Source organism: Camelina sativa, chromosome 6, assembly GCF_000633955.1.
Source record: "Camelina sativa cultivar DH55 chromosome 6, Cs, whole genome shotgun sequence".
In the NCBI taxonomy this organism is placed as follows: Eukaryota; Viridiplantae; Streptophyta; class Magnoliopsida; order Brassicales; family Brassicaceae; genus Camelina; species Camelina sativa.
Window position 1 is genome coordinate 15,283,260 of NC_025690.1, and position 11,530 is coordinate 15,294,789.

At 35.6% G+C, this 11,530-nt stretch overlaps 5 protein-coding genes across 5 annotated transcripts; 4 read left to right on the forward strand and 1 right to left on the reverse strand.

Annotated features, from left to right (window-relative positions):
* On the forward strand, positions 104 to 1,478 carry LOC104791516 (ubiquitin-60S ribosomal protein L40-2). Its single transcript, XM_010517428.2, has 5 exons — positions 104 to 281; positions 368 to 454; positions 537 to 639; positions 1,080 to 1,146; positions 1,249 to 1,478. Exons 1-5 carry the CDS (start codon positions 179 to 181, stop codon positions 1,273 to 1,275), a joined length of 387 nt encoding a protein of 128 aa, XP_010515730.1. The 5' UTR covers positions 104 to 178; the 3' UTR covers positions 1,276 to 1,478.
* Positions 1,896 to 4,251, reverse strand: LOC104791517 (beta-fructofuranosidase, insoluble isoenzyme CWINV2-like). Its single transcript, XM_010517429.1, is given in 6 exon segments — positions 1,896 to 2,090; positions 2,192 to 2,306; positions 2,390 to 2,637; positions 2,710 to 3,731; positions 3,824 to 3,832; positions 4,068 to 4,251. Coding segments are annotated over 6 exon segments (1,773 nt in total).
* Positions 7,210 to 9,441, forward strand: LOC104791518. The gene is made up of 3 exons (XM_010517430.2): positions 7,210 to 8,146; positions 8,499 to 8,667; positions 8,874 to 9,441. The coding sequence occupies exons 1-3, from the start codon at positions 7,355 to 7,357 to the stop codon at positions 9,332 to 9,334; spliced, it is 1,422 nt and encodes a 473-aa protein (XP_010515732.1). The 5' UTR covers positions 7,210 to 7,354; the 3' UTR covers positions 9,335 to 9,441.
* Positions 9,765 to 10,416, forward strand: LOC109125295. Its single transcript, XM_019226940.1, has 2 exons — positions 9,765 to 9,954; positions 10,126 to 10,416. The coding sequence occupies exons 1-2, from the start codon at positions 9,841 to 9,843 to the stop codon at positions 10,273 to 10,275; spliced, it is 264 nt and encodes an 87-aa protein (XP_019082485.1). The 5' UTR covers positions 9,765 to 9,840; the 3' UTR covers positions 10,276 to 10,416.
* Positions 10,652 to 11,493, forward strand: LOC104791520 (replication protein A 14 kDa subunit A-like). The gene is made up of 3 exons (XM_010517432.2): positions 10,652 to 10,742; positions 10,865 to 11,142; positions 11,246 to 11,493. The coding sequence occupies exons 2-3, from the start codon at positions 10,884 to 10,886 to the stop codon at positions 11,308 to 11,310; spliced, it is 324 nt and encodes a 107-aa protein (XP_010515734.1). The 5' UTR covers positions 10,652 to 10,742; positions 10,865 to 10,883; the 3' UTR covers positions 11,311 to 11,493.

The window sequence follows — 11,530 nt, forward strand, 5'->3', positions numbered from 1 at the left end:
TGGGTTGGGCTGGGCCTATTTGTAGTAAAGGCCTGTAACAAAATGGAAAAAAATCCAGAACCCAACCTAATAAAAGTGCAAAACCCTAGACAATGAACATTCCGATATAAAGAGCCGCCTCCATCGTCTTTAGGGTTACTCTACGCGAGAGAGGAAGACGAAAAAAACAGAGAGAAAGATGCAGATCTTCGTGAAAACCTTAACCGGAAAGACCATTACTCTAGAGGTCGAGAGCAGTGACACCATCGACAATGTCAAGGCCAAGATCCAAGACAAAGAAGGTATCATTTCGTCTCGATTCTTCTCTTTTTACATTTGTGAAATTTTCAGATCTCTTATTTATCATTTTCACTTGTTTCTCCTTTAGGTATCCCTCCGGATCAGCAGCGATTGATCTTCGCCGGTAAACAGCTCGAGGATGGCCGTACTTTGGCTGACTACAACATCCAGAAAGGTAAACGATTCATTCCAAATCCTTTTTTTTTTATTCGTCATTTCACGAGCTTATCTGAATGAATCATTTTGTTTGTAATCAGAATCCACACTTCATCTTGTGTTGAGGCTCAGAGGAGGTATCATTGAGCCTTCGTTGATGATGTTGGCTCGTAAGTACAACCAAGACAAGATGATTTGCCGCAAGTAAGCTTCACTTCTCCTTGCTGATACAGATGCAATTAGGTTATTGTGTGCTGCTAGGGTTTAGTTGTTTGTGGGAATTAACTTAGCTTCTCAAGCCATTGTCAATGCATGTAGAGGTTATAAATGTTCCCGATAATAACATTTCCATTCTCCAAACTTTGTCAGCTGGTCAAAATATTCATCTTTCCAGATGATTTTCTTGAATGGTACATTTATATGCAAAAAATTGTTCTTGATTATCAAAATGTTTGTTGTTGTTTATAGTTTGATTTTGTGTTGAACTTTCTGATTCTTTATTGTTGCACAAGCTTGTTTTATTCCAGTAGATTAGTCCGTCCGATAGCAAATCACCGATTTCGCTTTTGTTTGAATAGTTTGTGGTTCTTTGTGGTCTCGATAGTTGCAAGTCAGAGATGATTCTAATGTTGTTATGTATTCAGGTGTTACGCTCGTCTTCACCCAAGGGCAGTGAACTGCAGGAAGAAGAAGTGTGGTCACAGCAACCAGGTTGGGTTTTGTTGCTTTGCTTATCTTTTGGTATCGTTTTTTTGTTTACCCTGTGAAATGTTATTTGAACAACTTTTTGTTATTGTTGATGTCTTTTTGCAGTTGAGGCCTAAGAAGAAGATCAAGTAGAGAGACACGTATCAAGTATCTCATCTCTTGCTTTGCTTGCTTCTTTTTGTTATCTTTCCTTTGATTGGGTTTGTTTTCTTTTGTTTCAGTGATGTTAAAAGATAATATCAGTATAAGGATTTGGTTTTCTATCTACTCTGAATCGGTTATGAGATATTCATGCTTAATTCCAGATTACTCTCTATCGGTTTTGAAGTTTTGAATTCGTAGTTTTACTGTGTTTTCAATTGTTTGTCTCGTATTATCTACAGTAGCATTAGCTACTTGGCTTGATTAAGAGAATCCATCTTGTTATATTGGTAAACAATGTAAGTTGAGCATGTCTTGGTGTTTTTGATCTTGGAAATTAAAATTTGGAAACCTAGAATGTATTTGTATGATAATCTGAACATTAATCAGGTTTAGCTTTCATCTCGCTCTATTAGATAACTATGAATACATTATGCTCCATAAAGCTTTTTTGTGCAACTGCAAGTAAGAATGCCCTTCTAGAAGTGTGATTTAATTGAGATTTCTAGCCTATCTAAGCGAGAATCTATGTACAACAAGTTTCTTGTCTACAATATGTCTAACAGAATGAATGAAATTTATTACCGAAAAAAAACAAAAGTCTGAGGTGGTTATTTAGCTCTTTGGTTCATCTTCATAGGCATAGTTATGTTCCATGCATTGAGGCTTTCTACGGTCACTGGATGTGATCCGTTGTTAAATACGAACAAATGAGCTTTTTCTCCTACTGCCTTTGTCGGATACACTCGTGATGTTATCACTGTCTTTCCTTTTGCCCCAAAGCTCTCCACCACCGAGTGATCAATCTGCATTTATTTATAATAATTAGTGTCAATCCGTTCCTTATGTTACTTCTTATTATATCTACGTTCATATTTAGAAAAAAATGAATTAGTTTGTGACATACCAAACTCCTTAGAGAGATCTTTCCATCAGCGAGATCGACATCCACAAATCCAGCAAACGATGGTTTATACATCCTCTGTTTGGCGTCAGCGCCGGTGTCTGTTTTGAGAGTCGAACTGTCGATATATATGATTAATATGTTTAGTAAACAAATCAAAAGCATATGCACAATTTAATGTAGTGAGTTAGGAAAACATACGGTTTGGCGTCAGAGCACATGAGGACCTTAGGCTTGTTGGTTGAGGCATCTTTGAAGACTCTGAAGAAAACAGGAGTGTATTCTACTAGGTCAGATGTAGCCAACGTGATCAGACCAAAAGGTCCGACTCCGCCTGTCACATTTGAACCCTTCATGTTACACAACTCTAGTGGTTTGGTTGTGAAGCTTGCGACAAACTTTTCGGCCTTTTCTAGACTTCCAACGTTAAATGTCACATCCACATCCACCTGTATTTACGTAAAAAATGTGAATTATAAACCTTAAATCTTAAAAAGTGACGTGAATATATTGTAATTTACCTGAGCAGGAGTGATTCCTTGGACCTCAAAGCGTTGGCCCTTCTCCATTTTCTGGTTGTTCATTTGGACATTCTTTCCTCTCAATGACTCAATCTCTTCAATAGGCCAAAATACTAGTTGCTTACCGCTAGAGTCGAGCAAAACTGTTCTTGGGATAAGCTGAACTCCTGCCCAACCCTTCAAGGTATCATCTGCAACGGTGTCGGATTCATTGGCCCAACCCCAAAGAATCCTTCTCTTCTTCTTGTCATCAAAGAATGTCTTCGACGCATAGAAGTTACCATAATCAAATCTCAAACCATCCCAACCGTCAGGAGTGTTACCGTCGGGTATGTAGTGATCTGTCTTCGTATCATACTTACCAAGAGTGTAGTAGTCGTATCGGGTCAAGTCCAAACTAACTTTCAACACATGCTTGATGTTTGGACCGTCGTAGCTGAAGTCCAAACCGTTTTTCTTGTCGTTTAAAGATACCGGGAAGAAATCGGGACATTCCCACATACCGGTCTTATTGCTTGAGTGGATCGGACGTTTGGTTATGACCCATTTCTTGAAGTCACGACTTTTGTACATATAAGCGATTCCTCTATGATTATTCCTTGAGCCAACAAGCATTCTCCAATACCCATCTTTTTTGTTGAACCAAGCCGTGGTCGGGTCACGGAAATCGGATGCGTTCTCGCCATGGTCGGGCTTTAGGATTGGGTTATCGTCTGGTTTAATCCATTTCTTGAGGTATGGGTCAGAAAGGTCTTGGGGAATGGCATAGTTTTGGATCTGAGTCTGGTTCTAGGTGATACCCGTGTAGAGAATAACCGGTCCTTTTCCCGGTACATGGGTAGCTGAACCGGACCATGTACCGTTGATGTCGAACCATTTGGATGGGTAGATGGCTGGTTCAAGGGCTTCCCAATTGATCAAGTCCTTAGAAACCGAGTGCGCCCACACAATGTTACCCCAAACCGCACCTCTTGGATTGTATTGGTAGAAGAAATGGTAGATTCCCTTGTAGATCATTGGGGCTGTTTCAATTTTTTGTATTTTGTTACATGCAATCATATAATGTTTTTGCAATGAACTTATACATATAAAAAGTTGTAATGGACTTACGTACCATTAGGATCTGTTGGAGCCGAGAATGCCACGAAGAAGGTATATGGCAAAACAACAAACCGATCGAAAAATAAGTTAGAAACTTAGAATAATGTATTTTGCTGGTTGATAGAAACTTTAGTAATAGAAGCAATTTATCAATTCAAACCAATTTCGTTTATATATATATATATATATAATTGTATTTTGGCAAATAATATTACTACCAAATAAATATGAACTTTGATTAAGATGGCACAATGTACCGTTGATCCAATGGCGGGGAGGTTGAAAGTGATAAGCCGGTCTCTGAAGAGGACTCACTTTCTCCAATGATGTTGATTGAGATTGCAATCTCTTGAAAACTTTGTGAAATGCATCCACGCCATTATTGCTTATACTAATTAAAACAATCAATATGACTACGTAAACGAACTTTGAAACACTCATTGGTGCAACAAAACCCTATATATGATCACAACAATTTATTTTGATTTTGTTTTTGATGTGTCACTAGTTTTTTTTTTCATATACCTTTACAAAGAGAAAGAACTCTGTGATGAAGAAAATTAGTTTTTTGATTCAATGTTTTTTTATCTAAAGGAACGACGAGAGAAAATATATTACTTTAAAGATAAGTTGGATCCGTAAAGTAATCTTAATCTCACTCTAAAATAAGAAGTACAGAATGTGGCTTGCAATTAATTTACTTTTGTTGTCTTTCTATCCATTTTTAACAACTATTTTATTACAAATTGAAATTAAATAGTAGTATTACTGAAGAAAAATAGTGGATAAGTCTATTGGCGCTAAATCTGATCTAAAACTAAGTTAAATTAAACAATATTGTGCATGACCATCAGTTTCCCCTAAGCACTTTACAATGTGTCATCCACTAATTCAAGTAATTTGAATGAAATTTCTTTTTACAACGAAGTATCTCTCCCAAACTAAAATGAAGTTAAAATGATCAAAAAGGACAAATTTTCCATCAACAAACAAAATAATTGTTAAAAACTTAAAATAGCAACAAAAAGATTGGAAGAATTACGTTATGGCTAGATACTATCAAAATAGATAGTGACCAAATAATTGGTTTCTCCAGAATAATTAATTAATGTGTGATGTGTACATACATATTTGTCACTATAGTTTTTATATCACAATGGTAACTACTTTCAAACTAAATAAAAATTAATATATTTATCTTAATTAGTACCACCATCATATCTATATGCTTTAATTTGATGTGTTAAAAATTAAAATATCAAAAATTATAAATAGTGTATGCAAATGACCTTCTAGTTGGAGTGAAAAAAATCATATTATAATTCACCACTTATATCATATGTAAGTGTAATTTACATATCATATTATACATGAACTACATATGGATTTATATTTGTGTTGCCTTGTAATTCACCACTTATATCATAGATGCTTTGAAGAAAANAAGGAACGACGAGAGAAAATATATTACTTTAAAGATAAGTTGGATCCGTAAAGTAATCTTAATCTCACTCTAAAATAAGAAGTACAGAATGTGGCTTGCAATTAATTTACTTTTGTTGTCTTTCTATCCATTTTTAACAACTATTTTATTACAAATTGAAATTAAATAGTAGTATTACTGAAGAAAAATAGTGGATAAGTCTATTGGCGCTAAATCTGATCTAAAACTAAGTTAAATTAAACAATATTGTGCATGACCATCAGTTTCCCCTAAGCACTTTACAATGTGTCATCCACTAATTCAAGTAATTTGAATGAAATTTCTTTTTACAACGAAGTATCTCTCCCAAACTAAAATGAAGTTAAAATGATCAAAAAGGACAAATTTTCCATCAACAAACAAAATAATTGTTAAAAACTTAAAATAGCAACAAAAAGATTGGAAGAATTACGTTATGGCTAGATACTATCAAAATAGATAGTGACCAAATAATTGGTTTCTCCAGAATAATTAATTAATGTGTGATGTGTACATACATATTTGTCACTATAGTTTTTATATCACAATGGTAACTACTTTCAAACTAAATAAAAATTAATATATTTATCTTAATTAGTACCACCATCATATCTATATGCTTTAATTTGATGTGTTAAAAATTAAAATATCAAAAATTATAAATAGTGTATGCAAATGACCTTCTAGTTGGAGTGAAAAAAATCATATTATAATTCACCACTTATATCATATGTAAGTGTAATTTACATATCATATTATACATGAACTACATATGGATTTATATTTGTGTTGCCTTGTAATTCACCACTTATATCATAGATGCTTTGAAGAAAAACAAATAAAGCGGCAGATTATTAATATGATCATTGTGATTTTGTATAGTATGTCAAATTTGCTATTTCTATATTAATAATCAAACGACAAATTATTATGATAATTATGATTTTGTATAGTATTCTCATATTAAAATGAACAATTTTAGTACCGGCTAACAACGTCTTATACAGCTTCGTATTTTCCACCGAGAGATGAAGAGATGTTGTGACAATGTACATATTCTTTCTTATATAATGTTATATTATCATAGTTGTGCATGAGACTTTTTTTTGTTTTATTTTATAAAAAAAATTTAAGCATAATTTTTTTAATTTAATAATTTGTTACTATTTTGAATTATACCATATATTTTTCTATTGGTTAGATTTTTATATTATTTCTTAACTTTTGTGCATTTAGCCAAAAAAAACAGCCAAAAAGAATACTTGAAAATAAATAATATACAAAATCCAATTAAATAAGATAGTGACATGGAATTACATACTTATTGTCACATTTAGCCATAATTTATGGAAAACAAAATCAAATCAATGATCTAGTCAGAGGATGAGAGATGCAAGTTCTCCGAGAAGACGTCTACTTTCCGCTGTTTTGGTTCGAAAATATATGTCTTATGAGCATGCGAGGTTAACAACGGTGACCACATTCCAAGGATCCTAAGTACATTCAAGCACCCACTAATTTGGTGGGTGTCACAGTGAAATTACTGCCATATGTTCCCCAATCATTTTGATCGTAAAAGGTTTTTGAATCGTGAGCATAAAAGAGGCCCTCATGGAGATGATGGATAAACACATCTTCCTGCTCTGGGAAGTGTTGCATGTTTCACATCATATCCTCCAAGTGGCGTGGTAGTAAGAGTTTTGGTTTTTTTAAAAAAAGTTTTATGATAGTTCGGATAGGTCCCTGAACTGCAAAAATAGAGTTATAAATAATTAATTAGTCATTTTGTAAATGGAAAAAATTAATCAATTCAACTAAAAAAATCAATGATCTAAGATCTTACGGTGGTTTATAGTTGGTCACCAGTAATAACTTGAGCTTACTTTGAAACTAATAAGACTAGTAATGTGACCAACACAAGACCAAAATGTAAATCCCGAATTACAAAACCAAATCTAATTGATCAATTAAACCAGGAAAAAAATACTAAACCGGAATCAAGTAAAGGTTACGTCACTGTATCTTCTTCCTTCCCATATTAGTTAACCAACAAGAAAATCTTAAAATATCAAACAAACAATAATGAGTGAGTCGAATCAGCGACCCGAGTCCATGACCCGACCCGTCGGAGGAACTGAGTACAGCTGGTGCAGAGCGATTGACGGCGGCACAGGCATCGCCGTCATAGCTCTCTTACTTTCCCGAACACCAAAACTCCAAAATCTCCAAAACACCCTCGACAAACTCCAGATTTACCATCCTACCCTCCGTTCCACTCTCCGTTACGACGCGTCCGCCAACTCCTTCTCCTTCGCCGTCTCCGCCGCCGATTCCCGCGTCGTAATCCATCCCTTCGATTCCGAATCCACCGCTCAGATCATCCGAGACAGCGACGATCCACGCGCTGATCCGCACAGGATCATCCTAGAACACGAGCTTAACAAAAACACGTGGATCGATCCACACCGTTGGATCAACTCCGAGTCCGCCGTGTTCGTCGTCAGCCTCTACGATCTGACCGACGACGGAGAGCAGCGTGTACTCACATTTCGGTTAAACACGGGGGCGTGCGATCGGACTGCTGCGGTCACGCTTCTGAGAGAGTTTATGAAAGAGACCGCGGCGGGCGATGGCCGCGGCAACGGTCCCGTGGCGGAGGAGACGACGGTGAGGTTAGGTAAGGCGATAGAGGAGCTGATCCCGAGTGGGAAAGGGAATAAACCGTTCTGGGCGCGTGGGATGGACGTGCTTGGTTACTCGTTGAACGCGTTTAGGTTCTCGAATTTGAATTTCGTGGACGCGGAGGAACCGAATCGGAGATCGCAAGTGGTGAGGCTGAAACTGGAAAGAGATGAGACTCTCAAACTTGTGGCTGTAAGCGACTCTGCTCTCACTCATCACTCTCAATTATTATTTCCGGATTATGTGCTAATTACTATTCTAATTACGTGTTTTAAGAGTATTAATATATATTTGTTTACAATTAAATAATGTTGGTTAGTATTTATATGAATATAATTAGATATGAGGAGTAACCGCAATGTGTATTGTTGCACTATTGTTATATTAATGTTAAGACAATCACTTGTGTGACATAATAATTACATATGCATAGATTTGATTTGTAACACAAAAGGACTAATAAGAGGATCTTGGTTTTGTGCTAAAGCTTAAAAGCATTGATTTGTGTCTGATGATTTGGAGCATTCAATTTACATTTTTGTAGGGATGCAAGGCAAGAGGGATAAAGCTATGGGCGGCATTAGCGTCCTCGGGGCTACTCGCTGCGTATTCCTCGAAGAATCTACCACCAGACCAAGGAGAGAAATACGCTGTGGTGACTCTTTCCGACTGTCGTTCCATTCTTGAACCTCCTCTTACTTCAAATGACTTTGGTAAGTATGAACATTTTTAGAATTACAATAATAAAGATTGCTGCTCTCTCTTTTATATATTTGATGAGGTATAGATAGATGTTCTTGGTTGCAACAAGTTATGTCTAGGCTTTGAAAATCAGAAATTGTAATTTTAAACAGTGTCCTTGTTGTTGTATTTGATCTAATGGTTTGTGATTTGATATTTTTGTTGTTATGTTTCTCAGGTTTCTACCATGCAGGGATTCTTCACACACACGACATAACCGGAGAAGAAACGCTATGGTACTTAGCCAAGAGATGCTACGACTCATTCACATCTGCAAAGAATTCGAACAAGCACTTCACAGATATGTCTGATCTCAATTTCTTAATGTGCAAGGCCATTGAGAATCCTAATCTCACGCCTTCCTCATCTCTTAGAACGGCTTTCATCTCCATATTTGAAGATCCTGTTATCGACGAGTCTCCAGAACCTGAGTTGGCTTCTCTCGGGGTAAGGGATTACATCGGGTGCGCGTCTATCCACGGGGTTGGACCATCTCTTGCGGTTTTCGATGCGCTTAGAGACGGAAAATTGGACTGTGCGTTTGTGTATCCTTCGCCGTTGCATTCGAGAGAGCAGATGGATGGGCTGATTCAACATATGAAAACTATTCTTTTGGAAGGATCTGCTTCTTCCTTTTGATTTTGTGTGTTTTGAAAATCAAAACTCTCTCTTTTGTCCCAGAGGCATAGATGATGGTCTCTGTAAAAATAGTTAAAAAATAAATTTACTTTGTATTCTCCTTGCAAGTCTTTGCAAACATATTCACGAATACGTTCTTTAAAAACATAATTCAAATGATAGTATCTCAAAAAAATGTAATTCGATACGAAACTAAACTTAATTAAGAAGATCAAAACAATGAAAAGTAAAAAATGCACTATTTTGTTTTTTTAGTGGAATCAGCAAATAATGCGGAAAATAATTCTAAGAAGAGTGCTAAAAAAAGCGTATGGAATGGCTGAAAGATCCATAGCAACACAACACAAACCCCAAACTATTTTTAGAGGCATTAAGACTTAAGAGCCACAAAATCCAAACTTACTTAGCCTCATTTTCTAGCTATCTTCATTTTGTTTTGTGTTAAAAACATTTTTTTCGTAAGAAAACAAAGAAAAAAGAAAGAAAGCCTAAAACAAAGTGTGAAAATGGCGACGGATACAACAACATTTCCAGAAGGCGATGCAGCAGCTGAACTAAATCCTGGCCAAAACAAAAATTTCCAAGTAGATCCTGTTTCTTCAGAGATCGCTTCTGAAAAGGTATCCTTTAGATATGTGACAAGATTTGTGATATCCTTATTGACATAGTTATTGGATGAGTTGATTTTGCATGAGTTTCTCAATTAACTACCAAATATTACAAGCTTTTATCACTTTTGTTAATCTTGTACACAAATGACAAATCTATACGCGAATTCAATGTGGAAAAAGGTACAAAAAATCGTGGAAAAAAGGGAAAACGCAAAGGCAAAGAGAGACGGGACAAAAACGCTAAAAAAGACGATCATAATATCAGCGGTGATCGTTGCAGTCGCAGGAGCAGCTTTTGCTATAACTAAGAAATTGAAAGAGAACAAATGATTTTTTTTTAATACAACAAAGTTAATCCTCAATTTTTTCCCTCTTTTTAATATGTAACTTTTCTTCCTCACAAAACTAAGAATTTTCTTTATCTATATAATATTATATATAAATATGTATTTGTAATATGTAATTTCAAATTTAAATAATGCAATTGAATATTATTAACTAACTAAATGATCTAATAACTTCATTTTGAAATGATCATAATCATAAACTAATGTTTTTGGAGTTAGTCCGTCCGTATTAAAGAACAAAAAAAAAATTGTGGATAGCGAAACACAATGAGCCAAGAGAAATTAATAAAGCCCAATCAGATTTATTTGGCGCCATCTGTAGCTTTTCTTTTCCCGCCCAAAATTGTCTCCGTTATTAACTCTCTCTTCACAAAGCCTCAAAAGTCTCAGAGAGATTAGGGCTAAAATCATTTTCCAACTTCGACGACACGATTCATCTTCTCCAATAAGGTAAATATTATCAGATCCTCAACTCTTTTATAGATTTGCTTTTGTTTTCGGTTTTATCCTCCTCCATCGTTGTTGATATGAAACTGATTGATTTAATCGATTCTGAATATTTTGACTGGTAGATCGAAAAAAATAAAAGAAATGGATACTTCAAGTCCTTCGGCTTTTGTGAACGGAGCTTTGTTGAGGCGATACATTGGTCAAAAGGTCAGAACTGTGATTCAAGTGATCGGTTCAGACACTGGCTCTGTGGTCGGGAAATCTACTGATGATCTTCAGATCGTTGTTAGGGGACCGTCTACAACTCCTCCTCTTACTACTTACCTTGAGGTTATTGGAATTGCTGAGAGTGATAACTCCATTCGTGCTGAGACTTGGACCAATTTTGGCAACACTTTTGGTAACATTCACTGATTCCGTCTTATCTGTTTGCTGATAGTTTTAGAAGAAGATCTTTGTTCCATTTTGATGTATTGAGTCTGTTGACAACATTTGCTTTGTAGATCCGCAGAATTACAATGAGCTATGTAAGCTAGCAAGTGGGGAGTTCAAGCACTTGTTCATCTAATGTTGTTGTTGTTGTTGTTGTTGATGATCCTGATCATCCAAGTGATTCCATTAAAACCTTTTGTAGATGCTTATGCCTTAATTATGTCACCCCCAAACCTTTCCTGGTTCTGAGATTTGCTTTTTATTTTTTTAACTTAGTCTATGTAACCATTTCTTAATCTATTACATTGCCATTTTTTTTTATATTGATTTGTTCAGTACTTAGTGTGAGGTACCAA